The sequence below is a fragment of the Zootoca vivipara genome, chromosome 3 (genome assembly GCF_965207765.1).
Source record: "Zootoca vivipara chromosome 3, rZooViv2.hap1.1, whole genome shotgun sequence".
Taxonomy (NCBI): domain Eukaryota; kingdom Metazoa; phylum Chordata; class Lepidosauria; order Squamata; family Lacertidae; genus Zootoca; species Zootoca vivipara.
The window spans coordinates 70,716,348-70,730,501 of NC_142586.1; the positions used below are offsets into that span (position 1 = coordinate 70,716,348).

General features: G+C 44.2%; 1 protein-coding gene across 2 annotated transcripts; it reads left to right on the plus strand.

Moving 5' to 3' along the window:
- The first annotated feature begins 558 nt into the window (after window positions 1-558).
- LOC118081927 (sulfotransferase 6B1) lies at window positions 559-13,757 on the plus strand. 2 transcript variants are annotated; one of them, XM_088666388.1, is made up of 8 exons: window positions 559-676; window positions 5,390-5,637; window positions 7,870-8,015; window positions 8,585-8,674; window positions 8,796-8,919; window positions 9,553-9,647; window positions 11,683-11,839; window positions 13,315-13,757. In XM_088666388.1, the coding sequence occupies exons 2-8, from the start codon at window positions 5,436-5,438 to the stop codon at window positions 13,443-13,445; spliced, it is 945 nt and encodes a 314-aa protein (XP_088522514.1). In that variant the 5' UTR covers window positions 559-676; window positions 5,390-5,435; the 3' UTR covers window positions 13,446-13,757. The 2 variants fall into 2 exon arrangements, with proteins under 2 accessions (XP_088522514.1, XP_034964422.3); XM_035108531.3 differs by having other exon boundaries at window positions 561-676; window positions 5,385-5,637.
- The last annotated feature ends 397 nt before the right edge of the window (window positions 13,758-14,154 follow it).

The window sequence follows — 14,154 nt, forward strand, 5'->3', positions numbered from 1 at the left end:
CGGTTTACGAATTTTCGGTTTATGAATGCCGCGGACCCATCTGGAACGGATTAATTTACTTTCCATTACTTTCAATGGGAAAGTTCGCTTCAGTTTTATGAACGCTTCAGTTTATGAACAGACTTCCGGAACCAATTACACCCATGCTTTGGGTTAAGTACGCTTCAGGTTGAGTACTCTGCGGACCCGTCTGGAACGGATTAATCCACTTTCCATTACTTTCAATGGGAAAGTTCACTTCAGTTTATGAACAGACTTCTGGAACCAATTGTGTTCATAAACCGAGATACCACTGTATTCAGAAATGGAGGTTCTGTTGCTTCGTCCTAGAAGTCTTGGTGCAAGCAATTTCCTGGAATCTGCACAGTACCTAACTGTGGAATATATCATCACTGAAGCAGTCAAATGCAACATTTTCCTGTTGCCTAGAATGGGCATGCAGAGGAATGTGGCTCCAGACAGGGAGGACTTCCTGTCATGCCTGCTCTGGAGCCTCCTTCCCTTGTGTGTGACCAGGTAGATGGGCGTGGACCTCTTCTTCTGGCTCTTAGCCAGCACTTGGCTCATCCTTACAGAGGATAGAAAGCCTGAAGCCCAGCTCAGACTTATTTTCTCCGCAAATGTAACTGTAACCACAAGATAAAGCCTGCCTTCAGATTACTGCTGCGAACTGAGTGTAAGTCAACTTTACTCTTACCTTTAAAGAAGACTGTTGTGGTTTTATTATTTATTTTAAGAGGGAAATAAAGGGGAAACTTACCAGGAACAAGCCAGACCAGACAATCCAGACTGCATTGCTAAATTTAAAAGGATTCTAACGAATCATCAGCTTGCTTCCAGCAATCCGCAATGGAATGTGCTCTGCTGTTTGCTCAAGTAGCGTGAGTGAGGAGGGATAATATATATTCAATATATCCTCTCCTACCTTCCTCAACATTCCCACACTAACCAGATGTGGAGATGGCAAGAATTCAGATGGCTTTAAAAGGCTATCGGACAAGTTCATAGAGAACAAGGCTACTAGTCAACATGGTTACCACTCTACCTCCATGGTCAGGGGCAGCATTTGAATCCCATTTGCTGGAAAACAAGAGCAGAAGAGGGCTGTTGCCTTCCTGTGGTTGCTGGTGGGCTTCCCATGGGGGCTTCAGAGGCTTCTGTGGGGAACCACACACCAGACTAGAGAGGCAAGAGCTCTTATGTTTCATAGGCCCTGGGGCTCCAAGCATCAAAGGGTGGGGTTTAAGTTCTGGGAACACCAAGTTAAAGCATTAAAAGCAAAGCTTTTGTGTAAGGGTGGGTCCCAGAAGTTCATACCTTTCTAGTATGTAAAAGTTTAAGCAAACCTACGGTAGTCAGATAAATAGATAGCTCTCTTGAGACAACAGCAGAAGATACCAGCTGATATGGGATGAAAGTCATCAACTGCATATTACTCTGTCTCATATTACTCTGTGCTGTCTCATGGTTTATCGTAAAATGCTGCTAGAAAACAACACTCCAGTTGCTTGTACTCACAATACAATTTCACTAGTGTTTCTACTGCCCTGTAGAGGGAAGAACTTGTTACGCATTTTTGTTTCCCAGCCAGTGGTGGAGCTTCATGCACCGGGGGGGCGGGGGCGGAGAACAGGCGGGGCTGGGGCTGGGGCAGGGGCGTGGCATGTGTCCTGGGGGCGGTGCGCCCAGCACGGGTGGGGGAATCACCCATGATGGCACCCTGCCGGGATCGTGCTGGCAGGGGCGGGGCACTCCCCCGCACTCATCTTCCTCCGCCAGTGTTCCCAGCAACTGCTTTTCTGATGTATGCTGCCCATAGCTGCCAAGTTTTCCCTTTTCTCGCGAGGAATCCTATTCAGCATAAGGGAAAATCCCTTTTAAAAAGGGATAACTTGGCAGCTATGATGCTGCCTCTTTTACAGGTGATAATGTATAGCCATGCCATGATTGGTATGTAGGTATATATGGTAGAAGCTGATCTTTCAAGTAACCTGGTCCCAAGCCAGGTTAAAAGGATAATAACCGTCACCTTAAATTGGCCAGCCAAAGCAGTTGCGCAATATGATCCGACTGCCCAGTTCCATAAGTTATTCTGTGGCCTTATTATGGACACCCTGCAGAATCTGTGCTGTCCTTAAATCCGCCTGCCATATACCATGTCACAATAGTCTGAACAGGAGGTTACAGTGGCCAAGCCATCTCCATCCAGGTGTGGTTGCTGCTGGCATTTCAGCTGAAGCCGATAGGAAGAAACCACAGAGGTCCCTTTAACCACTAATGACAAAACTGGATCAATAACTGACCCCAGGATGTGAACCTGATTCTTTAGATGGAATTCCAACCCTGTTCAGAACAGGTTGAACCCCATTCAGCTGGGTGTATGAATCACCCACCTGCAGCACCGACATCTTGCCTCGATTGAGTCTATTCACCTTCATCCAGCCCATTGCCGTGCCCAAGCATTGATTCAGTAAGTCCACAGCCTCCCCTGCATCTGACGGAAAAGAGAGGGAAAGCTGAGTGTCACCTATATATCTCCACCCACATCTCTAGATGACCTCTCCTGGGAGTTCCCTGTAGATCAGGGGTGGGGAACCTCAGGTCCACAGGCCAAATATGGCCCTGAGGCCTCTTTATCTGGCCCTTGGGACTCTCTCCAGCCCATATCCCTCCCCAGCTACACACTTCTCTCCTCAAGCCACACCCCTCACAGGCCTTGTTTCACACCCTTCGTGAGGGTTTCTATCTGGCTGGACTCTGATAATGACTCTGGCTTGCCCAGATAAATGCTAAAGTGGGCTACGTGTGGGTGTACCTACTGTAGAAAGGTAAGAATTTGCACTCATTGCTCTGTCTACTTTGGCCTCTCACCCTGCCAAGGACTGGCATGTGGCTCCTGGAATGTTGCAGGAATATGACCCTCAAGCTGCAAAGGTTTCCCAACAGAAATGTCAACATTAAATAGCTCAAGGGAAAGAACAGAAATCCGCAGGGCCCCAATTGTGCAATTGCAAAGGGGTTTGAGCAACAATCCCATCTTACTCAACTCACCCACCGAGTAGGAGTGGAACAACTGCCAAGTGTTGCCTCTCACACGTAGCTTGGTGAACCTCTGCAGAGTGGTATAACCAATGGCTTAGAAAACCCCTCAGAGGTCCAAAGGAATCAGTCTCTCTCTCTCTCTCTCTCTCTCTCTCTCTCTCTCTCTCTCTCTCTCTCTCTCTCTCTCACACACACACACACACACACACACACACCACACACCCCTACCTGCTTTGCCAGCAAAGGTTATCCCAAAGGGCAAACAAGGCAGATTCTGTCTCAAAACTAGGCTTATTGTCATTGGTTAATGTATTTTTAACCTTCTGTTGGAAGCCGCCCAGAGTGGCTGGGGAAGCCGAGCCAGATGGGCGGGGTAGAAATAATAATAATAATAATAATAATAATAATAATAATAATAATCAGCATCATAGTACAGTGGTACCTCGGTTTAAGTACACAATTGGTTCTGGAAGTCTGTACTTAACCTGAAGCATGCTCAGTGGCGGAGCTTCAGGCTCCGGCACCGGGAGTGGGGGCGGGGCTGATGCCTGGGAGTGAGGCGTGCCTCCTGGAGGGGCGGGGTGTGCGTTCCGGGGCGAGGCATGCCTCCCGGAGGGGCAGGGCGTGTGTTCCAGGGGCGTGGCACGTCTCCCGGAAGGGCGTGGCACACATTCCGGGGGTGGGGCGCGCATTTTGGGGGTGGGTGTCTGCGATGGCGCCCCTTGGAGCCCGCCGCTCGGGGTGGCCCGTGCCCACTGCCCCTATCTTCCTATGCCCCTGAGGGTGCTTAACCTGAAGCGAACTTTCCCATTGAAAGTAATGGAAAGTGGATTAATCCGTTCCAGACGGGTCCGCGGAGTACTTAAACTGAAAGTACTCAAACCGAAGAGTACTTAAACCAAGGTATGACTGTAATAATAATTACTGAGGAGGCAGATTTCGTCTGTGTCTGATCATGGCTGCTCAATGACTAACTGCAACTTCTCGTTGTTTACCACATTTATACATGAATCACTCTCCCATGCTCCACACACACAAGGACTGTTTTCTGAACTCCAAAACCAATTCTAATTCTAAAATGTGTGTTGGGAATGCAGGCAACATTTCAGTAGCTCCACTGCTGGGTAGTATGCCTCTGAATACCAACTGCTGAGAATCGCAAGTGGGGCAAGTGGACTCATGTTCTGCTTGCAGGCTTCCCACTAGCATCTGATTAGCCACTGTGAAAACCCAATGCCAGGTAAGATGACATTGGAACTGATTCAGTAAAACCCTTCTTAATGCTGATGACTTCTGAAAGAATTGGCAGCCCAGGTGCAGTGCCGGATTTACGTATAAGCTAAACAAGCTGTAGCTTAGGGCCCCCCAAAAAATTTAAAGGAAAAAAAAACACCTGGATGTACATTTCCAAAATATAAGATAAAAAACAAATAAAATAAAGCCTACATACAGCAACAGTGTTTTGTGTTGTGTCGGTTTCTATTTTGTTAGGTGCAAATGGCTTTAGATACCTATTAGGTCCATAAATTACAATATAGCATATACCGGTATTCAACACAAAAAACAGTGACAGTTTGTTGTTGACGAAGGACAGCTGGACATCATAGCTGCCAAGTTTTCCCTTTTCTCGCGAGGAAGCCTATTCAGCATAAGGGAAAATCCCTTAAAAAAAGGGATAACTTGGCAGCTATGCTGGACATATAAAGGGCCCCATTACCTTCAGTAGCTTAGGGCCTCATCAAACCTAAATCCGGCCCTGCCCAGATGTCAAGGACTGCAGTTAACTTGCAATGGGAACGATGCCTAATGAGGAACGACTTAGGGAGCTGGGTATGTTTAGCCTGGAGAAGAGAAGGTTAAGGGGTGATATGATAGCCATGTTCAAGTATATGAAAGGATGTCATATAGAGGAGGGAGAAAGGATGTTTTCTGCTGCTCCAGAGAAGCGGACACGGAGCAATGGATTCAAACGTCAAGAAAGAAGCTTCCACCTAAACATTAGGAAGAACTTCCTGACAGTAAGAGCTGTTCGGCAGTGGAATTTGCTGCCAAGGAGTGTGGTGGAGTCTCCTTCTTTGGAGGTCTTTAAGCAGAGGCTTGACAGGCATATGTCAAGAATGCTTTGATGGTGTTCCCTGCTTGGCAGGTGGTTGGACTGGATGGCCCTCGTGGTCTCTTCCAACTCTATGATTCTATAAAGGCTAGAGATGTTTTCCAAACATCTTCCAGCAATCTTCGTTAAACAGTAACTTTACATTCTGAATGCCTCAGCACATACCTACAAATTGCAACTGTGGTAATCTATTAACTTTGTTCTGATCAACATTCATTTGTTTGGGCAGAATAGAGAAAATATCAGTTTTCATGAAGTGCCCGTCCCATCAGACACAAAGATGGCCGTGAGAGGTAAACATGGGATTGAAATTACGGACAACATATTGGCTGATGGTGTCAATCTAGCTCCAGAAGATAAACTGTTGACCTATAATGGGATTTTGTATCCTGCTGTTGTTTGCAAGCTAGAAAATTTCCAAGCTCTTGAAACCTTTGATGCTAGAATGGATGATGTGATCCTGGTAGGATATCCTAAAACAGGTGAGTAGCCATATTTTCTACCCTAACAAAAATGCCTTATGAAAGGCAGTATATAAGGAATATAACCATACATGGAAGATACAGGCAGAGGGCCTTCTTAGTAGTGGCACCCACCCTGTGGAATGCCCTCCCACCCGATGTCAAAGAGAAAAACAACTACCAGACTTTTAGAAGACACCTGAAGGCAGCCCTGTTTAGGGAAGCTTTTAATGTTTGATGGACTATTGTATTTTAATATTTTGTTGGAAGCCGCCCAGAGAGGCTGGGGAAACCCAGCCAGATGGGTGGGCTACAAATAATAAATTATTGTTGTTATTCTTCTTATTATATTCAGTATAAAAAACAAATCGCAAAGGTGCTGTTACATATAGCCAAGATTTTTATGATGAATCTATATAGCCCAACCATGATGAGGAAGGAGCCATGGGAGGAGTACTTATATGACTCTCCCTGTTTATATACTCAAAAAATGGAGAACTGTCTGATTTGGCTTCACCTCCAGATCTGATCATTGATAATTCCATTATTGATCTAGTCAAAATAAAGTCAAGATTAAAAGTTCATTTATAATAGAATTTCCAAAATTCAGAACTGATGCATGCACAGCATTACTCTGTTTTCCACATCTTTAAATCATTTGCTTCTCCCCAATCCCACACCCTGGTGACACCAATGTGCACAAAAACTCTGCAACAAAAGCAAAGTTGTTGTGCTTGCACATGCAACTGCAGCACAATTTATTTTCTGTGGGGCTGTTACTGTCCCCACATGTGTGGCGGAATAGTGCCTGATGATGATTCCAGTTCATCATTAGTTAATCTATCACTCCCATTATAGGCAGGTGTTCCCTGGGAGGCGGAGCTAGAGGGCATTCTAAATGGCAGTTGGCAGTTGGCAGTTGAGAGTAGAGTGTCAGAGAGGGATGCAGGAGCTGTATTAACAAGTCTGTGTTATATAAAAAGAAGATATGTGCTTTTGAGAACCAAAGAAATTCATGTTTATAAGTTAAATAATAAAGTTAAATGTGCTTAAATGTTCACTGACTCGGCAGTGTCTCAGTACCTTCAGAGGTGTGACAAAGAGGGGAGAACAAAGCTTTCCTGTGGAAGAGGAAACTGTTTGCTTTTTTCTCTTGTCATACAAAGGGCTGGTTAGCGAAGCTAAAGGAGCCACATAGTTGCCTAAGGGAGAGGCACATTGTAGCAGTAGGGATCTCAGGGAGGGAGACACCACTGGTGGCAATAGGTTGCGAATGCAGTGCCTGAGGTACTCTGGAGACAAGTCCAATTTGGACACTGGAGGTTTTTCTCCTGTTTGTGGAGAAGCACAGGGAGAGCCTCTGATATTAAAGCAGTGAGGGGTGGGAAACAGGGGATCCCTCACAACATGTCTATTCAAAAAGAGTCTTGATAGAATTGTATGTGCAATTACATCAAGTTTGCTTTTTTGAGGTGTCCTCAATGTCAATTTTTTCATATATCAATTTATCAGTATCAGTTATCATGTAATGTGAAGAGGATGACCAATGAACTGAAGCCCATATGTGCAACATTCAGAAAGAAAAATGGGAATATTGGTGAATTTCTAATGCATTGGTTCCTTCAGAAAGATAACCAATTACTTCAACATTCTGGCATCTCAACAAGTCCAATTAATTCAGAACTCCAAAAGTTCAGAAAGATCTCAAGCTTTGAGAGAAACCCAAAACCGACCAATTCACCTATCCCTAAGTCACAGTGCTGTAGTCCCCATCTGTCAGTCAGTAGGGATGACACACATATATCACCTGTATAACTACAATCCCTGAGGTTTTCTGGTGCATAATTGCCCATGTTATCATTGGTGAGAAGTCACCAGTAAAGGATACCAGGGGACATTTGTGGACAGTGTCCTTGAGCACCAGGAATTTCTATGAGCAAATTATTTAAAAGCAGCATGAAGCCATAGTGGTCATTTGCATAGCTACCAAGTCCCGGTTAGAAAAATACGGGATCAGCAGCGCCGGCACCGGAAGTCGGAGAAGCAACTTCCGGTGCCGGCGCTGCCCGATGTCTGGTGCCCAGACATGGGCAGAGTGGCACCGCAAAAAAATCTGGGGGAATTACGGGATATTTCGCCATTCGGGATGACAGCGGGATACGGCTTTAAAAACGGGAAAACAGGAGACTTGGCAACTATGGTCATTTGTGCCAGTCTCAAGCACATACATAAGACATATTTCATTTCCTTCAGGTACAAATTGGCTTGAAACCATGCTCAGTGGCTTGGAAATCAGGGCTGGGAAATATACAGAAGCGGAAACGGAAATAAGAAAGGCTATTGAAGAAGAATTATCAGTGCCTTCACGCCTCGAGTTTGGGAATCTAGATGCATTCAAGGTTAGTTCATCAACAATCAGCACATCACTGACTTTATTTCTTCTCTGAAAAGCATTTTAAGCACAGTTTTTTTTAAAAAAAAACCTATTATTATTATTATTATTATTATTATTATTATTATTCTGCACCCATCAGGCTAGGTTTCCTCAGATACTCTGGGCAGCTTACGGGAAATATAAAAACATGTGGATAACTGTGCACACAATAAAAGAGTTGTATTTATCACATGACACATATCACATGACGCATATCACATGACGCAACCACGGGTTGCGAACATGATCCATGCGGGAGGCATGTTCGCAACCCGCAGCGTTCGCAGCCTGAAGCACTGCATCTGCGCATGCGCGTGATGCGATTCAGCACTTTTGTGCATGCACACGCGGTCATTTTGCACTTCTGCGCATGCGTGAGCACTGAAACCTGGAAGTAACCCATTCTGGTACTTCCGGGTTCGGCACGGTCCGCAACCCCAAAATGCCCAACCCGCAGCATTCGTAACCCGAGGTATGACTGTAGTGAAGAAAGGAATGAATTGACCACAGTGTTTATTTCCTATCTTATTTAAGAGGATGACGAAATTACCTTCCAGAAGGATCATAGTAACTCATCTCCTTCCTCATTTACTACCCAAATCTATTTTCAAAAGTAAAGCCAAGGTAAGTGCATACATCTTAAAGTCTTTCAGCTAAGACTGCTTTACTGCAACATTCACTTAAATGTCATTTCAGAGCATTAAGAGCACATTCTTAAAGCGTGATTTTTATCTTTGTGTTTCAGATACTGGTGCTGATTCGGAATCCAAAGGATACAATGGTGTCTTATTTTCATTTTAACAATAACCTTTCTGTCCTTCCTAATTCAACATGGGATGCACATTTCACAGATTTTATGAATGGAAAAGGTATCCACTTTATTTTGAATAAAATCATGCAAGAGTAGTTCACAGTATGGAAAGAGGTCCTGGATCTGCCCCCCCCCCCATTCTGATGTCCAGGTGGGAGCAGAAGCTGCGAGTGTGTATTATCACCTTTGGTTAATATGCCCACTGAATCCTTTCTTAGGGACTTAGGACCTAGACACTGTCATGAATGCTATGGCAACCTCTTGTAATGTGCTTTTAGCTGGGGTTGCCTTTGAAGATGGGCCAGAATTGTCCATCTGCCAGAATCTAGCAGCACGACTCGTAATAGTGGGCCTTCATGAACTGTGCTGTTTCCCAATGTGTATCTAGGCTAATCTCAAAATTTAAAATTCTACATGCAGTCACATGCATTCTTAAAACATCAGTGTCCACATGCATGGGAAAGCAGATCCAATGAGCGTTCCCGCATGTGTGTATGCAGGCGAGTTTATGTGGGTATGCTAGCAGAGAGCCTGTTAAGCGTTAAAATGTTGATATCATCTACTTTGAAGTGCTCGTTTTGGAAAACAATGCTGCTTCCCCCAGCAATTCTAATTTGTATAGCTGAATTTGCTTATAATGATAAGCTTTAAAATGTTGAAATCATGCAGCTCTCATCTCCTTTTTATCCAGTGTGTTGGGGCTCCTACTTTGACCATGTCTCAGAATGGGACAAGTACATTGACGATGAAAATGTCATGGGCATATGTTACGAAGAACTTAAGGAGGTGAGGTTAACATTAGCCCCAGGAAGATCAAAACTAGGTGTGTTTTTTTCTAAACTGCTATCGAAGCGATAAATGCACAAGGACACTTTATACGTGAATGTCCTGTCTGTGATGAGTGCGTACGGACATGCCATTTCATGTCTGACCGTTTTCTGAAATGCTCATAACACAGTTGTTGTGTAGGGTTGTGGCCTACGCTGGCAGCTAAGCCAAAGAGATGGTTTCTTCTGGCCAGAGTTTTGAAAGCAAAAGCATATATTAGGCTAGAATACCTCTCAAGGGATACCTAGGTCGCTCTACACCTGTCACTATTGCAAGGCCAGGAGGAAGCAGGGCAGAGACCACAGCTGAAGAAACCACTTGTGTGAGTTTCTTTTTATATGACATTGGCCTCCACCTTCAGTGTAGAGTTAAAACATCATTTTTATTCTTATATTTTGAAGTAATGTTATTTTAAAAATATAACAAAAAGAAAGGGGAAAAACATTGCCAGCTGACTTACAAAAACCATTAACCAATCAGTCCTAATTTAAACATATAGCTTCATATGTCCATATATGCCTAAATAGGTATTTAAATTATAGGTAGGTAGCTGTGTTGGTCTGACGTAGTCGAAACAAAATAACAAAATTCCTTCCAGTAACACCTTAGAGACCAACTAAGTTTGTCATTGGTATGAGCTTTTGCACACTTCTTCAGATAGGTATTGAGATAGACGAAAGGCTGGTGAAATCTTTGGACTACTGAATAGTAGATGATGTTGTGTTAATTTAACAGACACATAACTTTTGCTCCACTATAGATGTAATGTTTTTGACATATGCAATATGCTCTCTCTTGGGTTTTTTTTTTTTGGGGGGGGGGAGAGCTACATTCAGGATTGCAAAAAAAATAGCTGATTTCTTTGGGTTGGTCTCCACCTTCAGTGTAGAGTTAGAACTTTTATATTTTAAAATTATTTTATGGGCATATAACAAAAAGAAAGCGGGGGAAAGCCAGTCGATATGTACAACAAAAAATTAACCCATCAATCCTAATTCAAGCATATAGCTTTATATGTCTATATGCCTAAATAGATATTTAAATCAGATTGACAAAGGGGTAGTAATAATAATATGGTCCATGGGGTCACGAAGAGCCGGACACGACTAAACGACTAAACAACAAGAATAATAATTTATTATTTATACCCTGCCCATCAGACCTGTAGTAGTACAGGGGTCAGCAAACTTTTTCAGCAGGGGGCCGGTCCACTGTCCCTCAGACCTTGTGGGGGGCTGGACTATATTTTGGAAAAAAACTATGAACAAATTCCTATGCCCCACAAATCTCTGGGTTGAGATGCATTTTAAATAAAAGGACACATTCTACTCATGTAAAAACATGCTGATTCCCGGACCATCCATGGACCGGATTTAGAAGACAATTGGGCCGCATCTGGCCCCCGGGCCTTAGTTTGGGGACCTGTAGTAGATGGTACTTAGTTAATTTAACAGACACATTACTTTTGCCCCACTATAGATGTCACCAGTGATTTTTTTTAAAAAAGTGTCAGTACTCGCCAGCAAGCAGGGGAGGGCCAGTGGGGGCGTGGCCTGATGGCAAGTCTGGGCGGTGAGGAGGGTGGCATAGCTGCTTGATGTTACCTCGTCCACCCACCAGGGCGCTGCTGCTTGGGTGAAGAAGCCTCCCCTGCCTGACTTTGGGAGGGAGGCAGCAGGCCTCCAGGATCCTGTCAGAGCATTGTGCCTCCTTGTCCTAAGCCGGACAAATGCTTCTGAGAGCCCTTGTGCCTTCTTCCCCCCCCAAAAAAGGTGGCAGTACTGGCCTTTTGGACAAGTGGCGTGCACTTCATGCAGCATAAGTGCTTGGTGTGTATCAACAAGCTGCTTTCCTCAATTCTTGAAGGAAGATGAATGGAAATAAAAAATGTCTATGGGGGGGGGGGAAAGGTGGCAGTACTACATACTGTTGCATACAGCTAGAATGAAAGGACTAGATTTGACATGTTCTCTCTTGTTTTTTGGGGGCCAAGCATCCAAATTTAGGATTGCAAAAAATCGCTAAGTTCTTTGGGTTTTCTGTGAATGAAGAAGAAATCAAAAGTGTTGTAGAAAATTGCAGCTTCAAAGCTATGAAGCAGAAGTCTACCGAAACTCATGGAGCATTTGGAGACGCTCTTTTCCGCAAAGGTAAATTTCTAGGGTATGGTGAGGGTTAATAAGATTGTTCACCGACAGTTGTCTGCTAAGTGATCACAACTATGTACAGTTACTTATCAAGCTATTTTTGTGTGTGTATGGTTTTGTAAATTAGGGATGTCACAAAGGCTTGCAAGGTTTATATTTCAGTTCAGACCTGTGATTTCAAGTCATGTTATCATTCTTTGTTATCATTCAAGAAGACAGGGTAAAGGAATAGGAATCCATGTTTGATTGAATTAAATCAGCTCAGACATTGTTGAGGATTATGGTGGAGAAAAAGCTCCCATCATCATGTCTCTGGTATCAGCATACAGCATCCTGGGGAACTTGCTCATGTCACATTGAAGCCCCTTTCTAATGCCTGCTTTGGACTCTCCTGTCCGCATATCCCCCCCCCCAGTAGTGGACAGCACTGAGCAACTGGGAGCCACCACTTAAATTTCCCACAATGATTTGATTCGTCTCCTTGTTTCCAAGAGCTAAGAGGGCACCCATGTTATATGGGGGACTTGGCATGGGAGGGATCCATCAGAAGGAACTACACCAAGATCCCCCTCACATCATTAGGCAGTCCTGTCTTTTGTGTCTCTGACTTTGGTGTCGGACGTAGATACAAATTGGATAATACATTTTAAAAGAGAAACAGGTGGTGATTTTTCAAATATTACTCGGACATACATCCCACAAGAGATGGTTGGAGTTTATGGAATAGGATGTCCATGAGTCCTACTTTACAGAAGACAGTGATCTTTTTTTAAGAGCTGTTCCTAGTCATTCTTTAGCTAAAGGTGTCCTCTGTTTGAGGGCTGTCCAGTCCAAGGTTGGTTTAAAGAGCACATAAGTCACTTGATGTCTTCCCCAATCTGGTGAGATGTATTTCTATTCAAATGTATGCAAATCCACTTTTTTTGACATTGCATAGCCGTCTACCCTATTGTGAAGCAAGAACCAGTGCACTGTCCTCTTTTAAAGTTAGTTTTGACTCACCGGTAGTTGTAATTAACAGCTCCTGTGTGAGAGACTTATGCACAGTGAGTGGTTAATAAATAGCATGTTTCATAGAAAATCCTAACAGCAGCTGTGTGGTGTTCAGCTGAGGAGCAAACGATTATGGTTCCTTTCTGTCAAAGTCAGTTACCTCCTTTAGCCAACAATGGGGTGAATAGGAGCAGCAGGCCCACAATGGAACAGAGGTGAAGCAGCAGCCTCCCAGCAGTGGAGCCACTGCTGCTTTGCAGGGGAAGGGAAGGCTAAGCAAGTGGCAAGGGTGGGGCTGCACAGGAGGATCAGCAGAATATTGCTGCCATCACACAGTATTCACTTCACTGCTGTCTTCGCCTTCCCTTTCCCTTTCCCGCAAGTGGCAATGCCACTGCAAATCCACTCTACTGAAGAGACCCCAGTTTAATAAAATACCTTCTGAATATATGTTAAAACTCTTCATTTATCTTAAATGTTTACAGGATCTGTCGGTGACTGGAAGAGCCTGTTCTCAGAATCTCAGAACCAAGAAATGGACAGAAGGTTTAAAGAGTGTTTAGCCAAAAGCAAACTAGGAGCTAAGATGAAGTATGAGGTTTACTGCAAGAGCTGATGGCGCAACCTATATTCAAAGGGCTGGCTGCCTCCACCATAGTCTCCTGGAATACAATTAGCTTTGTCTTTTTCTGTACAGAACATTGAGGAAGCCATAATGTTTCCAGTCTCTTGCAATTCCAGCAGTTTTGATATTTAAGCAGGTTGACTTGCTTAAATTATGGATGCTTGAGGAATTTGTTCTTTGTGGATCTTAATTCAAACTGACTTGATATCTGCTCCTGGACTATTGTATAAAAATTGGTTATCCTTCAGTTGCGTGTTCAGACCCAGAGACCTCCCCCCTAAATAAATTCACACTTGACTCAAATTTTGGTCTGGTTTTTGGCAGAATTTAGGCCACAACTTTATTGATTACAGAAAGTGAGTGGTTGCATAGGCTCTAGTTTGACTAGCTCCCTGCACCCTTGCAGGTAGCGCTGACCCAGGGCACCAGCATAGGTCAGCCAAGGGTGAACACCTGGATAGGCGGAAAGCCAGGAACAGACTATGTCCACTCCCCAGATGCTCCCCTGGACTCAGGCATGGGCACAACCCCCCTCTCAGGGGTTGACCAAACCATTTGAGTCCCTGGATTCCTTTAACGGAATACCCTTCACATAGTGATGGTGAGAGTGTTCTCCCATCCCTATCACCTGAACCAGTGCCTATCCACAACATTACAAGATGTGACAATTTGCTACACGGCAGGCAAAACCCCAATGGCC